The sequence below is a fragment of the Orbicella franksi genome, chromosome 13 (assembly GCF_964199315.1).
Source record: "Orbicella franksi chromosome 13, jaOrbFran1.1, whole genome shotgun sequence".
NCBI lineage: Eukaryota > Metazoa > Cnidaria > Anthozoa > Scleractinia > Merulinidae > Orbicella > Orbicella franksi.
In genome coordinates this window covers 9,818,925-9,836,291 of record NC_138157.1, presented here as the reverse complement: position 1 = coordinate 9,836,291, position 17,367 = coordinate 9,818,925, and the positions used below count along the sequence as shown (strand labels likewise).

General features: G+C 41.0%; 4 protein-coding genes across 4 annotated transcripts in view; 1 reads left to right on the top strand and 3 right to left on the bottom strand.

Annotated features, from left to right (window-relative positions):
* Positions 1-4,071, top strand: part of LOC145464838 (TBC1 domain family member 31-like) — a 24,687-nt gene extending 20,616 nt beyond the window's left edge. The window contains exons 24-25 of the mRNA XM_081448641.1: positions 144-275; positions 2,883-4,071. Of these exons, the coding sequence (XP_081304767.1) occupies positions 144-275; positions 2,883-3,022 (272 nt within the window). The 3' untranslated portion in view covers positions 3,023-4,071. The remainder of the gene's footprint in view (positions 1-143; positions 276-2,882) is intronic.
* LOC145464872 (E3 ubiquitin-protein ligase RNF212B-like) lies at positions 4,018-17,367 on the bottom strand. Its single transcript, XM_081448674.1, is given in 15 exon segments — positions 4,018-4,106; positions 11,347-11,474; positions 11,476-11,537; positions 11,643-11,758; positions 12,014-12,151; positions 12,481-12,565; positions 13,183-13,255; positions 13,350-13,386; positions 14,073-14,139; positions 14,624-14,745; positions 15,427-15,482; positions 16,018-16,074; positions 16,691-16,765; positions 16,930-16,991; positions 17,244-17,367. Coding segments are annotated over 15 exon segments (1,212 nt in total). The 5' UTR covers positions 17,350-17,367; the 3' UTR covers positions 4,018-4,078.
* LOC145464857 (neuromedin-K receptor-like) lies at positions 5,125-6,909 on the bottom strand. Its single transcript, XM_081448657.1, has one exon. It carries the CDS (start codon positions 6,496-6,498, stop codon positions 5,413-5,415), a length of 1,086 nt encoding a protein of 361 aa, XP_081304783.1. The 5' UTR covers positions 6,499-6,909; the 3' UTR covers positions 5,125-5,412.
* LOC145464849 (uncharacterized) lies at positions 7,449-10,670 on the bottom strand. Its single transcript, XM_081448648.1, has one exon. The coding sequence runs from the start codon at positions 10,342-10,344 to the stop codon at positions 8,536-8,538; it is 1,809 nt and encodes a 602-aa protein (XP_081304774.1). The 5' UTR covers positions 10,345-10,670; the 3' UTR covers positions 7,449-8,535.

Here is a 17,367-nt window from a genome sequence, read left to right as displayed (position 1 = left end):
AGTTTCGTGTGGGCTTTAAGGATATTTATTAATTTAGGAGGGATTCGCTGTAATTAGATTATATTGAACGTTTATATCGCCTTGATGTCATGCACATAGCATAATCCCATAACGGTCATTTCATTCTGATTTGTGTAACGCAGCTCGACTGCGGGACATTCGTCAAGTCCCGGATGAGGCCAGACGGCCGTTAAGTGCCGTCGTACCCAGTAACACGGATAGCAGCGCAACCTCAACGGACTGGGACTCAAGCGGGACTCCAATCACTTCACAAGGTAATAATTATCCCCTGCTATTAGTCTCCTAGGAAGATAAGTTTTGACTTTTCACTTGGATTCAGAATTAGGGTCACGAATCGAGAAAACAGTTGCCAACCTTTATTTTTCTACAGGGTAACTTCTCCTGAATTGACAATTGACTCACCAAATGCCTTAACGGGATACCAGTGTTCGTTGACATACACCAAGGAAAGGCCAAGCCTGAACGCTGTGCTTACCTTGCTATCTTCAGTCTTTTTACATTGTTTTTTGCAAAAGTGTCAATCATTTCCGTTCAGTTGCTACATTGGGGGCGTTTTGAAATTATTAAGTCGCAAGTAAAAAGAGGCTTGTTGTACAAACCAGAGATTTCGTCGGAAGAATGGCTGTTGGCCGCCAAGGCCCTCCCCCATCCCCCGCCCCTTTAGTATCAATCATGAATGAAAGAATCTACGCTGGTACCTAGAGGTAGACTTTTGCTACTTGTTTTTGCTCTTGCTAGAGTTCTGTTAAAGTGCCACTGAAACGAAATTTTCGTATGTGAGATTTTTGCTTAGTAATAAAGTTTCAACCTTACTTGGAAACACTGCAGACTTTTTTTTCGCATACGGTAAGCGAAAACTGCTTTTTCAGCCGTTCGAAATTGGCTGGTTAAGCCCAAAATTGGCGGCCATCTTGGCGCGGCCAAAACAGCCTAGTGACGTCACTGGTTGTATTGCTCTCATGCCGCGCTGAAAATTTAGAGTGATTATGGGAGAAGAGAATACTGTTCGAAGCCCCCCAAAAAACATCTTAAGGACATCTCAGGGCTGTAAAGCAGATAATAACAGTAGCCTTAGACATGAAGAGGTGGAGAGTCGATCCTGGGGCTTTTCAGTCTATTTAATTGGATATTTTATGTAAGCAAGCAAACGAGTGGGAGTTCTTAGATCGCAAAATGATCGGGACTCTTAGTGAAATGGCCAGCACTCAATTAAACAATATCTACACTCATAAAGTTAAAAGACATGAAAACAAGAGAAAGCGGCTTTTGAAAATATTATCCGGAGTGCTGCTGCACGAATCGTGGCAACAACGTTTCGAGTTTTCGAGTCGCTTCGCTTCGAGGAAACCGGACGCTTTGTGAGTTTCACCGCGGACGAGATTGTGCCACAGTGACCTTTAGTCTAGTTGTATCTGCTACATCCTACAAGTTATCACAACAGCAACAATTTAAGAAACCCTCTTCTTTTATATGAGGGAGCGAATTTAAACTATAAAGGTAAACTTAGCTGCCATAACCCTACAATTATATGTTTTCAGGAAACGAGAGAAAGCGTGACAATGTCGGCGGCGAAAGCTCATATATGCAAATTAGTTCAAATTCTGTTTAATAAACCTTCGACTAAATAATAAACTAGTGACGTTTAACGAATTGCTTTGAACTTGAATACTATTAAATGAAGATCATAGACATAAGTATGTGCTAAAGAACTCCAAGTTATCCATCGGCCGTGAAATATTACAATTGGGAGATACGTGTAAAAGAGAAGCGAAATTCCCGCTTTGTTTACACTGATACGTATGCGGCGATAAAGCAAACCCTGCTGCGGATCACAATTTTCAAAGATACATTTTGTCTACCACAAGAGCTCTCACTTATTAGTATCATAAAAAGATGCTCTCTGTGTGCAAAGAAGTACTCGACTCAAAGCTTGTGGACCGTTAATAACTTCATGATTGTGCGGATGGCTGATGCGCTTACGGCTTTTAATGCAGCAAAGTTGCCGAGGATATATTCGAACCTTGTTAATAGACCTTAGATAAACGTGAGAATCCAAATTTCAGAACCAGGCTGAAAACAGACGACGAAATATCGTGTTTAGGCTTCAGGACGTGATACAAAAGTTGCCACACTCGTCTTCGAAATCTCCAATCGAGTACTCAAGATGTTTGAAAAGTATACTGAGCTGTTCTAATCTGTAGCATTCATTTTGGTGAATCTACATTCTTTGGCGCCCTCCAACGTTTATGATGTGTATTTCCTGTCAAGGCTGGACTGAAATTACAAGGTAGGAAACTAGTAAGTATCGACAATATGAAGAATAAACTGAAATGAATCAAGTGAAAACAAGAGAGAATCTTAAGCGCTTCTTGCGTGAAAACAACCAGTGACGTCACAAGGTCCTTAAACTCGGTTCCAGAGCCCGGACACAGTTTTGCTCCAAAAAGTCGATTTCAGCAGCTAAAAAGAGCACTTTCCGTTAGGATTTGACAGAAATAAAGTTCACCATTATTTTAAGCACGTTTCAAACTATAAATTGGGCTGAAAAAAGACAGTACGAAAATTTCGTTTCAGTGGCACTTTAACATAAGTTACAGAGCAAATTAAAGAAATTCCCTAGTTCAGTTTTCCGGGACTCTGTTACCTGTTTACTGCCCTCTGACTCAATTAAGGCCATTTCCGAGTTACCTCGTGCCTCTGTTTCAAAACGAGTCTTCGTGCTAACCTTTTATTTGAAAATGAGTTGGAACATGTAGGCGGTACACATTTTCTTTTGAATGGTTTCGCACCAAGACTCGTTTCGACATAGAGGCAAATGACCATTTCCTGACTTTAAATATTGCCGCGTTTTACTGTCACAGAACCTTCACTAGAACGTCAGCGGGGAACGTTTGAGAAGCGTGAACTGGAACTTATGGCTGAAGTTAGAGATCTTAGAAAACGACTTGCTGCCAGAAGACAGCAGCGTCCACCTGGCTTTCTGGGAAATATACAACAATAACTACCAGTTGGTGGAGAATTTTATTTAAGTTCTCTAGCGTTTCTTAGAACGATTTATTGTAAATATCTTGTACCCAAGGACTTGGTAGCTAAGTTCCGGTTGTCCTTTATATACGAACAGTTGAATAAGAACGAGCTATTTGAGTTAAAGCTGGTAAATCTTTCCAGCTCACTCCAGTTGGACGGAGAAACAAGCGTCGTATTTCTGTTACAACTCCCGACGCCTGGAGAGTTTCAGGAAAACTACCCGGCTCGCAGTCGCGAGCACAGCAGCTGTTACAACCCGTTCCTAGGCAACTCTTTTTTCCTTCCTTGAGAAAGGTGGAAGAGAGGGGAAGGGGAACCGGCTGCATGGGAACTTTGTTGCTGTCGTCATAGGATACGTCATGTTGCTTAGCAACGTACCGTTGTCCACCGCGTGAGATTATTACCAAACATTTACTTGTTCCTACGAAGTATATTAATTGTTTTCGGAATACTGTACAACAGTTCCGAACCAGTAAGGACCAGCACGTATTTTCTCAGTGGTATCAGTTAGACAAACAAAGTAAACTTTGATCTGACTTTTTCTTGCTTTGGCAAATTGTATGTTTACACCCACGAGTTTGGTTTGTCTTATTGCAGTGATTCCCTTGTTTTGAGTTTGCTCCCCAAATATTTGAAAATGAAAAAATGTAATGATAAAGCGGTTTTCTACGGTCTGCAAATTAGTTTAAACCCAGAGTAATCAGTGTGCTTCTCGTTTCTTCCCAAGGTGCTATATAACCGATACGTTTTCAAAACAGGCCCAGAAAAGCACTGCAGCCAAATTAATGTCAACTGGCTTTGGCTTTTTCACCTGATTGACCACAGAAACATGTTCGCTCTGGTTTTTAAGCTCACGTAAGACGAGAGTTTTTGCACCAGCTTTACATTCAAACACCGCCCTAGCTGTTCAGTTAAACTCAGAGATAATTGGTTTTTATATATTTTCTGTAAACTCGATGTACAAAAGAAGCTAGTTTTATACGTTTTTATCTTCATGGTACAATAAATACTCTGCGTCCTGTACGTAGTCTCAACGTGGTGTGCAAGAGGGTGTGGTCCTGTAAAGAAGATAAAGAAAAAAAGGAAAAAGTATTAGCTCGGGAAATACTATTTTGTTGTTGTTATTGTTGTTGTTGTTTGTTTTCTCACCCAGCAGACGTATAATTTCCTCGCAAAAGAAGGCTGATAACGTAACCCCGTGATCGTGAGCGTAAGACACTGGTGTATACTAGTCGCTAGTTTGGCAGTGTGGTCTTGGAAAGCCTTCGATTGTGTGGATCATTTGACGTGTATTGAAAAACAAGGAAAACTAATATTTGGGGTGACAACGTCCGTAAATTTTAGCATACCTTTACGTCAAGTGGCCAGTCGCCAAATTATAGTTTTTTCGTAAAAAAAAAAATGCGCCAACTTTGCTGAGAGTCTTTTAAAACGCGCCAACTTTGCAGAGGGTTGTTTAAAACGCACCAACTTTACCGAGGGTTTTTCCTTAGCTAGAAAGTGCCCTGTCAGTTGTTTAAAACGGTTACTTTTATTCTGGTAGACATTCGTTTCATCACGAATAATGTATTCCTTACAACAGTGACAAGAATCAACACGGAGCAACCAACACAACGAAGCAAAACAACGTGCGAAAGAAGACTCCATTAAACAAGTTTTCACCTTAGACGCAGAGTACTAAAGACGCCCCAACTGGTTTGCATTGACCTAGTGAAATACATTTACCCTTTTTAAAAGCTGGGAAATACTTAGCAACGAGAATCTGACTTGTATTCTGGCTACCTTTTTTTATTACTTTTTGTCAGTCGAGAGCTTTAGAAATTGTTCAATCAAGAGACTTATTGCAGAAACGCTGTTGATTAATGGGCTCTGGCAAAATTGTGTAGATGTCATCGCCCGTACTTGATAACACGGGCACTGCAGATAAAATTTATAAATAGATAGCGTGCTGCCAAATTTGTGTAATTGTGAGTTTTATGGCCGTGTGTTGTTGAGGTGCGTAGTTTTAGTGTTGTGTTGTATGGCACTTGTGTTTTGTTTTAATTTAAACATTTTCCAACTCTGTAGCGGGAGAGATCCAAAAGAGACATGAAAACAGTTACGTAACTAACCAATCAAATTGGCGATTTTATTACTTTGGTAGAATGACAGGTACAGACAAGGTTATATTACAATCTGTCATCATGGTACAAATCAATTTTATGTACAAATATTGGGCTCTTCCTAAGCAAACTTAATTTTCATAATGTGAAAATGACATCCATTTTTAACGTAAAAGGGAAATAATTTTAACAAGTCATCGTCCGGCGAACGGAGGTTTACCTTTGGATGGTGTAGACGATGAAGGATAGCTCCAATGGCGGTCTAAGCTGTCGTATTTAAGGGTGCGCTTCTTGTATTGTTCGTATCATCTTGCGCGACTCGATTCTGTAAAGCGGTAACGCGATTGTTTCTTAGAGATAAACTGCAACGCCCCCGAGAACGGCTGTGGGTGATTTTCATCCAGAGCGCCGAAGCACCGTGGCGAAAAGTCTCATTAAAAATAAAATAAATGCACGGGTTTATCGCGCTTTTGCTGTAGGCCAGGAACCACACGAGAAAATAAATATGTGGTGACTTGCAAATGTCATTAGAGAAATTTTGGAAGCAGAGCATGCTTTCTATCCAGATGGGAAGCCAGCAGATAGCAAACAGCAGAACAATTGCAACAAGCATGCCTATGATTCTTCTGTTCATCTTCTCAGTGTGATAGTGGTGGTGATTTGGAATATGAAGCTCATTTCCCGGTGTCTCTCGCAGGCATAACTTTAGCATCACGGCAGTGTACAGAGCGCCCTGGATTATTAACGGCGTGCACTTGAACAAGACGAAGATGGCCACGAAGTAAATCTCGACCGACTCGGATTCCCAGAACGACAGGTAACAAATGTTACTGCCTTTAAACTCTTGGACGTTCGCTAGGAAAATCATCGGGACTGTGAAGATAATCGAAGTGATCCATATGATTCCTATTATCCCGAGGGCCACATGGCGCGTGATGATCCTCTTAAGAGGAAAGAACACCACAATGAATCGATCCACTGCCATTGTGGCCAAACTTTGGGTGGTTACCAGTGCAGACAGCGCCATTACAACGGATTTCAGTTTGCACAAAGCGTGTCCCAACGTGCCTTGGACCAACCAGCTGGACAAAGCCAGTGTAATGACGGCTTCTGTCGAACTAGAGACGGTGATTAGGATATCGGCGGCCGCTGTATTGACGACAAAGAAGTTGTTCGGTGTCTTCATGTGATGGTTGTAATTCTTGTGCACTATTGCAATAATGAGACTGTTACCCACCAACGAGGTCACAATAATAGCACAGTAAGCTGCTACTTTGATCCCTGTGATATAATGCGGTTCTGAAAACAAATTTTCCTCTTCAGCTTCGGGCTCTGTCTGATTTTCCATTGTATACCTCCTTGCTGTTTTTTCTTCTCTCTTTTTTCAGTATTCTTGCTGGCTCGCCGAATGAAAGCTTAATGAGATCCCTTTTCAAGCGCGAGGTTTTTATCAGCTTAATTAAACCGCGAATCTGTGTTCAATTTGAGTGGCAGACGTCCGTATAATTTCAGAGAGTTTATGATTACTTTTGATTGATTGCCAGTGGTTATTAGTTCCCCGTACTCTCAGCTAGATAACTTGGTCCCTCACTTGCTTGATCTAACCGCAGTCTGTGACGAGGCTTATCAATCCATCGTTTTCCTCACTTTAAAGAGACTATGATCTATTTGGCGCAAACGTATGGTTAATTTTCCGTCATCATGTGTTGCCAGTGTCTGGCATAAACTAAATTGTCTTCACAGATTAGAGAATTGCCAACTTGTGACAAGGATGAAATATTATAGGGAGGGGCAAGTACGAGTTTAAGTGTTCCGCTCAGTTTTATAAAATAAGAAGCCCTCTCTGGGAATTTATCCGTGCCTCTCATAGAAAAGGCTAGCGAATGTTGTAATCAGTCGTGAAAAACTGTCACAGTGTTCAAATAACAGATAGAAAAAGCAAATAAAGTGGCATTGCACAGATAATAATGAAAGTTTCAAGATCTTCTTAATTGCAGTCGATTTTTTAGCCTTCCGGCATATGTCGAAAACAAAATAGTTTTGTTTAGGTGGGTCCATTTAAGACTACGAAACTTTAGAATTTTTTCGCCTGGTTGTGGCTCTTCAAAAACGTTTAATGGTAGGCTAATCCTATGCGGTATGTTTCATCAGACTTCCGCCGGAAGACAGGAGTAAACGGCAACTTCCTCGCAAAACCGGCGAGGACAATTATAACAGCAGGTGCTTTGTTGAGATGCCGCCTACGCAAACTGCTTAATAAATTCTCCAAATGCACTCGAGAGATAAGTATCTCTTAAGGAGGTAGTTAACCCTTATTTGGTATACAATAAAACAGTGACATATTTTTTTAAGGATTCAACCAAACTCCATGAAATTTGGACACAACATAGAACTTATTGAGTTCAAAAAATTGACATGACATATAAGATGCCACGCCCACCAGTTGCCATGGTAACCTCAGAAAAATGTGGTCCACTTCCTATTTTATGGCAAACCTATCTTAGCAAATATAAACAATAAAGCAACAAAACTCTGCAAGGACACTTATATGGATGTAAATTGTGCAATGAGTGAAACAGTTTTTGAGTTTCGTCAAATCGAGGTCGCACTTGTGTAAAGTAGCATGTTTCCATAGCAACCAACTAAGCTGCCATAACGGGCCAAAACTAATTCACTCATTGCACAATACAGTTAAAACTACACATCCTGTGAAAAAATCAGAAAAATCCATTGAAAACTGGCAAAGATATAACTGCCACAAGTGTGAGAAATCTCAAACATGTGATTTTAAGAAAAAATGCTTTTAAAATTTAAGACATGTGCTGTGAATGCAGTTCACCGTAATACCCTTCCATTTTGCCAGGCAAGGGTTTTTTTGACTTAGGATCAACTGAGAACATTAATTAGGTATAACTGAAAAGTTTTTCTCCAGCTAAAGTACATGGCTGGATGGCAAAAAGTTCAGTTTAGTTCAGTTCTCTTCATGAATACACTGCTCTTTTGAAGGGGCCACAACTTCAAAAACTGGTTCTGCAAATGTGATCTCCACATGTTCCTCTCTGCTTGTGGATGGTAACACCTGAATGTTTTTCCTGGACTTAACTTTCCTTCCTTGCTTAACTGTTGTCTCAGGCTTTGAATCAAGGCCAAAAGCCCCTGAAGAGTATGATTCCTCTCCTTTCGATTTCCGCTTTGCACGCAAATTTTTCCTTTGTTTCCTATATTTCAATGAAACTTTTTGTCCTGCACTTTTGATCCTTTTTTTGTCTTGTTCCCTCAAAGCTTTCAACATGCTTGCACCAGGATTCACTCCAGAAAGATCCATAATGACAGCTTTATTAGCTGCCCCAGTGTTAAACACTGTCACAGTTTCGCAAACAGCTATTCACACTCTTCGCACACCAACAAATGTTGTTTTTGAGCACTTGGACCACAACTGAGCATTGACACTCTCATTCTGATTTTGAGTGAGTCCCTGAAGGCACCTTGTCAAAAGAGATTCATCAGACAATCTCTCAAAAATGGGATCTAACTCTTTCATGAAAACTTCTGGGAGACGCTTGCTGTTGTCGTATGTGTTTGTCTGGTTTTGCTTGTCTGCCCAGAATTTACACCATGTGTTTTTCCCCTTTGGGCAGTGTCTATGTTGCTTTTCCAGAGACAAGCTCTTGTCCTCTATCATATGGCACTGAATGGCCTTGATATTCCCTTTCATTCCTTCAAGGTTGCCAGAATTTTCTCTTATGGCATTGCCATAATAGTTCTGAATGCGGTCAATAAGTTTGTCTGTTAGCCGCCCTTTTCCGCCAACACCTTTTCCGTCTGCTAGCTTTCTTCCTTTCATGTCCTTTTTGTACTTCCGAAGAGCTGTGCCCATTCTCTTTTGGACATGTCCAACACACTCCTCCTTGACTACGGTGTACTTGTCTCCATATTTTGCAGCCATGGCTTCTCGCACTCGGCCAAAACAACTACTGTCACCGTCTCCCACAAAGGTTGTATACTTCAGGTTGTAGTTCTCTTTACTTCTACCAAACATTTCAACTGCTGCAGAAGCCTCCATGTCCTCAGAGCTGGTGGAATGGTTAATTTGGCAATTTGTATGGCTAGCTTTCCAAGCTTTAAATTCTTCGGTGTCTTTGTCCATATGCTCACGAGCTCGACGCTCGTGGCAAATAAGAGACTTGACCTCGTAGTCAAGAATCTCTCCGGTAGCCACTGAAATCACAAACACCACACCGATCTTTGAGGAATGGCCCCTTTTCTGCCATGTTCCGTCAACTGTAACTGCTACCTTTGCCACTGCTTGGCCATTTTCTTCTTCAATTCTGTCGGGGTGTTTATCCTTGGTAACTGCAACCAGTCTCCTAGCAGCATCTTGCATTTCACCTTTAGCATGTTCTACAGCAGCCTTTTCAATTTGAATTAAGTGTTCATTGAAAGATTTCTTGGTTACTGGTGGGGGCAGATTCATCCTGGCACAAAAATCTGTCAATCCAGCCTGGCCAAGTTTCTGGGAAGCCAACACTGACCTCCTGTTGACTTCATGAGCACCTCCACCAACACCTCCAAGTTTCTTGCTAGTTTTCAAGTCAGTCTCATGACCACAAATTGAGCATTTGAGAAAAAGACATTCAGCAAGTCCTTCCCTCTGATAATCTCGCTGATAGAGTTTGAGACTTGATCGGGATTCGCGACAAGAGCTGCAAATTGCTGCTGAGGCAATACACTCACTCAACAGAGTGGCATCTTGCAATTTAAATCCGCTTGCAACTTGGTCAACATCTGCTGATGTAGCTCCGAGCCCAACGCTGATCGTCTTCTTTCGGGTCAGGATGCCTTCTCGCTCTTCATACCTCGAAAAGGAAGAATTCTGAAGTTTTGAGGCAGAAACATTGGCTCTCACCGGCAAATCTTCGGCTTCACTGAGGTCACTCTCGCCTCCGGCTTTGACTTCACCTTCCACGCCGCCATCTTGATCTGCTTCCTTTGTCAGCTTTGGCCGTTTGTTTGCCCCATTATGGCCACAAAAACCTTTTCTTTTTTTTCTCCTAACCGATCTGAATTTCCTTTTTCCAGGTTCGACCATCTCATGAAGCACAAAAAGTAAAAATACTCGAGAAAACAATCTGACTTCACCACACCACGCTTTCGAGAAAATCACAACTTCGAATCTTTGACCACCGCGCTGCATTATGGTTACTGCAAGTGAAAATCTGGACTGGACTCTGTGAAATTTGGCTTCTAAGGATTGTGGAAACGACTTTTAGGGGACTTTTGACCTAACGCGGAACAGAAAGTCCCATGACAACCAAAATAAACAAAGTGTAAACAGACGGTTGCTATGCATAAATAATTGACCGCTTCTCAATTAATTAGCCGTTTTAGGCGGGATTTTCAAATTTTTCAAAAAATAAAAGCGGATTATAAAAATTGAATAGATAGGGGTCTTAGGGGGGCTCAAAGTAGTTTTTATGAAATGTTCGACTTTTTTCTTAAAATAAGGGTTAACTACCTCCTTAAGCCTGGTAAATGAACATCTAAGGAACAAATATCGAGAACGAAAGCATTAAGCCATAGGTAACTCGAAGACTGTATGTGGTGGGATGTCTTGTCTGAAAATCGAATTGCTGATATGACATACGCGGGCTGTCTTTATAAATAACGCCTGTTTTCACTAAGGCTTGTGTATCCAATCTGTAGTTTCAAACGTTCTCAGTCAAAGTGGTTCAGTTATTTGAGCACAGCGAACGGAGCTAGACTTAACAGTACGGACGTTAGCTCTTAATTCTTGATCATAAAAAAAGCACAGAACAGTGAGTGAAAGTTCTCTTACCGTTAGAAACTCAGAACAAGTCGGGAACTGAAGTGGAGATGCGTCTCCATCAGACCGACAAAGCCGGCAGTTTGTTATGTTAACATAGCTAAGACAAGTATAGGTAAGCCAAATTGCTAACCAATACAAAGAGGAAGGTTTAGATATTCGCAACGTGCAAAGTGCGTGGTGAACTCAAAATTAAAAAAAGAAACAAATCATTTCGAGCTGATAGATAAAATTAACAGTCCTAGGGCTTTCTGCGTCTCTTCCCATTCTCCTCGCGGCGTAGCCTGCTGGATGACAAAGTTAGTAAGGCATGAAAATGGTACTTGTTCTCCCGATTGAGTATTCAATTAAACACGCTTTCTCAATACTCACACAAATGGTTGCTTGTTTATTACCGCTGATCTCGGTTGGTATCTTAGCTGTTGAAAACAAAATAACGAGTGATGAAAATAAAACCACGAGAAGAAAGATAAAATAAAGAGAGAAGAAAAGCGATAATAGCACCTGTATTTGTCTTCTGGAAGGGTCTAGTTGACTTGGCGGCGTCGACATCTCAACTTCCTCTATGGTGAAAAAAAATGAAAATTACTTAACTGTGGACCCCTGAATTGTCTTAACCAAATTGCACGGTACGAAACGACAAACTATTGACTCAATATTGTACGTACGGCTGCTGCAGTCGGTCTGGTGGGGTGTAGAACTAATTTGTGTTGCGCCTTGAGATGATGAGGGAGTTGTGTACTGTGATCTGTTGCTTAGTCCACTGTTGCCTGGTGTGCTCGACCTGAAACACAAAAGAAAGAAAAAGTCTACAGATGTAGAAACGAACGAAACGGCAGTAGTGAAGCTTTTAGTCAATTTAGGACGGTGCAGTGATCTATCAACGAAAGGATCTGACACCTAGTGGAGGAAACTATATTGAATAGGGATGGTTACGAAATCCAGAGAACGACTGGGGAAAAAGTTCCTAATAAAAAGGTGTTGCCGAGAATATTCTGACAGATTCCTACGATAAGGGGGAAAAGGAGAATTGACTGACCTGTTTGTTAATAACATGGCAGGCGATGACATGGGAGAATACGAAACCCCGGTTGCTCCAAGCCCTGAGGGCGTAGCTGCTTCATAACTTCCCGGAGTGTTGGCCGTCCTGGACAGGTGCATCCCTTGAAGGTGGGATCTACAAATACAGTGACACGGCCAAAAACAATACGAATCTACTTTTAGAAAATCGTTTTCTCGCAGAAGGACTTTTTTCGTCATACATTAAAATACAACTCGGTAAATAACACAAGCTACAATCCAGAGTAGCTTCTGTTACCCAATGAATAAATACCTCAGTCTATACCAAGCGAGTTAACACAACCATCGTTTCTCTCCAGTGATCAAATAGTCCCCATGAACTAAAAATAGTTTTCAACATGATTATTCTGACCCGGCTAATTTTGGGTTCAAAGCATTAAGCCATAGTCACGTTAGTGTAATCCTTCTCCTTTCCATTTTGCTTACCTAAGGACAGTTCCAGGTGTTCCTCCTGCGGACCCTGGACGCGACAAAGGCTGTTTGTTTGGAGATGGCGTTTTTCTGATTGTACCTAGAGCAAGAGTAATCTGACAGTTTTGAATGTGTTTTCGGGATATTTGATGGAACTCTTTATAGCGAGATTCCAAAGGTCGTTTGAACAGTTTTAGCTCTGCACGACAATACAAGCACAAATCGGTTTGACTGCACGGAAGAGCTCAATTAAATCTTATAGAGGCTTTCCATCTTGTCTGCTAAAGCCTGACTTACACATGCGATTCAAAAATAAACCACAGAACATGCATACGACGCAAGAACTTGAAAATGATTTTTTCCACGCGTTTTTTTGTTTGCTCTCGGTTATGGGACAGCCGTGTAAACTGGAATAAACAAGTTATTAACTTAAGCGGCCCCTTATCAAGGTTCTCATTGGTTCACATACAGCGCTTTCCAGAAAAGTTTTCCCTCAGTCGAAATGAGAACCGTAACTGCGCACACGATAGTTTATATTGTGTCACGGTGTTTAAGCGTGATCGAAGAAAAACAATGGGAAAATCAGCAGCAGTAAATACTTTATTCATTGAAATTAACGGTAAAACAGTGCAAACTTGGATCCATCATCCGTGAACTAGCACCACTCATAACAAATCCGAGCATTAGTGAGCCGGATGAGACTGAAATACTACTCACCCATAAACCCGTTACAAGGTGGAGTCCTGACAGACAATCTCGCGGGGCCAGACGCTGTGCGGGATAACTGGTTCTGAAATAAAATTAGAAAGAAGTCGTAAATTCAGCCCTCCTCCACATACTCAGAACTGGGTCAGACTATACTTGACAAATGAATTCCACTGTACCTGCCACTGGTTTGATGCTTTATTCTCTTTCTGTGAGCTGGAGAGAAGTGAAAAAAATACCATTAGTGCTCCCGCTGAGAGGCAGTTATTCTCTATCCCCGACAAGGAAGAGGGGCCTGAAGGAGTAAAACCGGTAGTAATTTGCAAATTATTTTCACCGGGAAAATGGGATTTGTTCTCACAGGAAATCACACAGAAACATAGCTAAACATGGGAGTATGACCGGTATTTGGAAAAAATATAGGCTGGGGAATGCGATTTGGGCGAAATTTGGCCTGGGAAATGGGATTCATGATTCTCTCCCCCTGCCTCCGCCCCACTTCAGGGCTCTCCGAGAATGACACGAGTGGTTTCAGTAAACCTACGTATTCGAATTTAAAGAGTTTCCGATTCTTATTTATTAGCCAATCAAAACTAGCATCAGCACCAACACGAAGGTTGTCGCGAAAACTTGACACGGAGTACGTATTGCCTAACATTGAACAACATGTTAGCCGAAAATAGCTGGTTTCTTCATTGTTTAGATCGACACGGAAATTCCGACCGACGTGAAAAACTGCACTTCAGTCTTATGACCCTTGATACAGCCAGTCGTAGATGTAGGATTGATATTACGCGCGCTTTAATTGTTTTTTCAAACACTAGGAATCAAGATATGAAAAGAATATTAATATAACAATCAGTGATACTGGAAAGATATTCAATCAAATTAATAAATTTTACCTGTTAGGTGTGGTCCTACCGTAAGGTGAAGCTGAGTACTGGCTGCCCGTCGGAGATGGTGTGTGACCTGTAATTACAAGGAGGCTAACTATTAAGCCTGAACCAAGTTGTTATAAAGTTTTAAGCTAGGAGTAAAATGGAAAGTCTCCCTCCTTGGACTACCGCCTTGTCGTGGAGGGGGAGGTTGCGTGCCTCAATGATCCTGAGAGCTATACCGCCCGGCGATCTTCCCCCAGCAGGTCTTACCTTGGCGGGCAGGTCAAAGGGTAGGGGCCAGACTAAATGGTAGTCACTGGCCCTCCAGTTTTGGGGTTGGGCGTGCGGCTAATCCCTGCACCCCATAAAACTACTTGATTACGGAAACCGACCGGCCTCAAGAGTCCTCATGGGCCCGATGAGGATGAGTGAGTGTGTGGGAAACTGTTAAGTTGGTTCTTAAAAGTATAGGGGGAGAGCTACCACAAGTTGGGTAAGGTTTGATGGCACATTTTCTTTCTGAATACACTCAAGATCATATGCACTCTCAAGTGTAATTCATTCCATATACTTACCTCGTTTCACTGGGGCTGCCCCTGGTGAGTTGCGATAATTGTGAGGGGTTCCCGGTCTACTCGAACTACTAGCAAGTAGCCTCTTTAGGTGACTGTTCTCTTCTTGCAGGACAGCAACTTCCCTGTTCAACACATATTTAAAAAAAAAATAGTGAGCAGATTACAAAAATAGCTACTTGAAGTTATGCGCCTGTAAAGGTATGATGGCGGAATTGCGAAAATTCACAGCGTTTTGTTAATAGTACGAGGCTAACTTCTGACCGCAAACTGATTGGATTACTCTGTACAGCTCGCGGGATTTCGCGCGGGAGCCTGGCAAACCACTCGCGCAAGATATCCAGTCAGCCACGCGGGCTATGATTGGCGCTGATTCCAGGCTTATCACACTGGCCTTAAGATACATCCCGTTCATTTCGTTTGTAACGAGGCGGGTGATTTCCTCGAAAGACAGGAGATGGAAATACGTTTTCATATTTTGCATGTCTGGATAGGATAACAAAATCAGTCCCGTTATCGGTAACTCAGGAAAACTCCTCCTCGTCTATTTCCCTCAAAATGCACAGCTATTTGATACTGACGTCATTAAATATTACCAGTCTGTTACAGGTTTTCAGATTGTGTTTAGAACGAGTGATTTTTGCCCGCAGGTTAACTAAACCAGATTGACCGGGTGAATGACGTTTTGCTCGTCAACTGTAACTCGGTATTTTTCGGTCCATGTAAAAACAAGACGAACATGGATTTAGCCATTTAGTTAGAACTTTAGTGACTTAAAAGTAACGAAAATTGAAATTGACTTGTACCGTTCAAGTTCTTGGAATCTCGACATTTCTCTCTGAAGCCTCTCTGCCGCTAAAACCTTAAATGACAACACTAGACGTAAATTAGTTTCTCCAAGACACGGAAGCGCTCGAAAAGAAAGGAAGAAATAAATATAAAGATGAGAAAGACGAGTTACATGAAAAGAAAAGGGGAAAAGTTTGTTTTGCAAGTCTACCAGGGTAGTGGAGTTCTAAATATCATTTTTACATCGCATATCTTTACATTTTTTTCTTTTTCTGTGGCAGATATTTTTCCTAACTTGTTCAAACATCTGCTTAAATTTCTTTATACAGTAATTCTTAGAAGTAGCTCCTCTAATGCACTGGAACAGTAACAAAAGTAAACAAATTATAAAGAGAGAAACACACACTGTCTTTTCGTTTACTTCCTTATTACAGCAGGATTTGGCTTTTTGAGAGAATACTGCATGAACAATAGAGAAAGCAGTCTGTTGGCCCGCTCCCTCCCTTTTCTTTGTTGAACGAACTGAATGCAAGGTCTGAAAAATCAGGAAAATACCATTCCCTCTCCCTTTACTGACAAACATCTGCCTCTTATTCTGTTGACAGTACCTTTTTATCGTTATTTGCTGCTAGTCTCTGTCTGTGGCTTTTTTGAAACTCCATAACCTTGTATAAATCAACAATAATAACGAGAACACATGTAAAGATTTATAGAGAGAAGGGTTGTTATTAAGGGTGCGTTCGGTATTTCGTTCTTGATGTCTCGAACGCATGCTTCTTCCTGGAGGCAGTCTACCATAGTTTATAATTTTGAAAAATGAGTAAATACAGCTTGTAAAATATTCTTAAGCTCCTCAAACTGAATTGAACGCTTTTTAATTTTGATAAGTCCTGTCGAGTTTGACAGTGCTCTAGAACCGGGTCTAGAGGACCTCACAAGAATCTTTCTCGTAACTCAGATCTCGGCAAGTTCGAATAGTAATGCTTAACTCTGAAATTTGGTGGCTTAGAAATGTTTTTGTCGATTGTCAGAAATTAGTACAGGATGCATTTTACATTGAAACTTTTGATTTTTCAAAACCTTTTGACGAATCAGTATAATTAATTTCTTTTTAACTCAGACTAATTTCAGTCCAAAACATCGTTTCATGCACTGGGCAATAGCACTCGAAGAATATCACAATCTCTCTCAAGTGATGGGTGGGGAGAGAGCGATGGTGGTTTGAAGATAAAATGTAATAGCCCGTTTGTAATACGCTAATTTTAGAATGTGTTTTATTACCTGTGACAATTGTGAGTGGTATTTCTTGGACAAATCAGCGGGATCGGTGAAGTACATCTGAACTTCGGGTTTCATCTGGAGTGGATATGAAGGAAGAATAATTTACTTTACTTTAATCATTTTCTCAACAGAATGATTTTCTCAATCATTTTCTCAAAGAATCATTTAATCACTCACTTGAAGGCGCGATATGGCCACATGGTTTGTGCGCTGCATTCACTGAGATTCAGCTCACTTACCTGCGACGATAAAATGATTGAGTTACATGTTCTTCTACATATTGTGCAATGGTCTGGGCTTGCTGTAGGTCAAAATAATGTCAACAGCATTAATTCGTTTTTATACTTATATTATATTTGAATTTTAACAGTGTCCCCGATTAGTAAGCTTAAGGCTAGCTAGAAGACTAGACACTCAAATAAAGTTATTATTATTATTATTATTATTATTATTATTATTATTCATAGTTGTAAGCGTTTTTTAATTATTATCAAATTAAGATTAAGCTTATTCGAGCTTCGATCATTTTTCACCGACTTCCACTACTACTCACCTTTTAGACATTCTGCACAATACATGTGGCCACAGTTCGTCAGAGAAAATATCTTTCCTCCCCCAGGTCGAACGAAGCAGTTGTTGCAATGAACCCAATCTGCCATCCTTTACGCCACCAAATT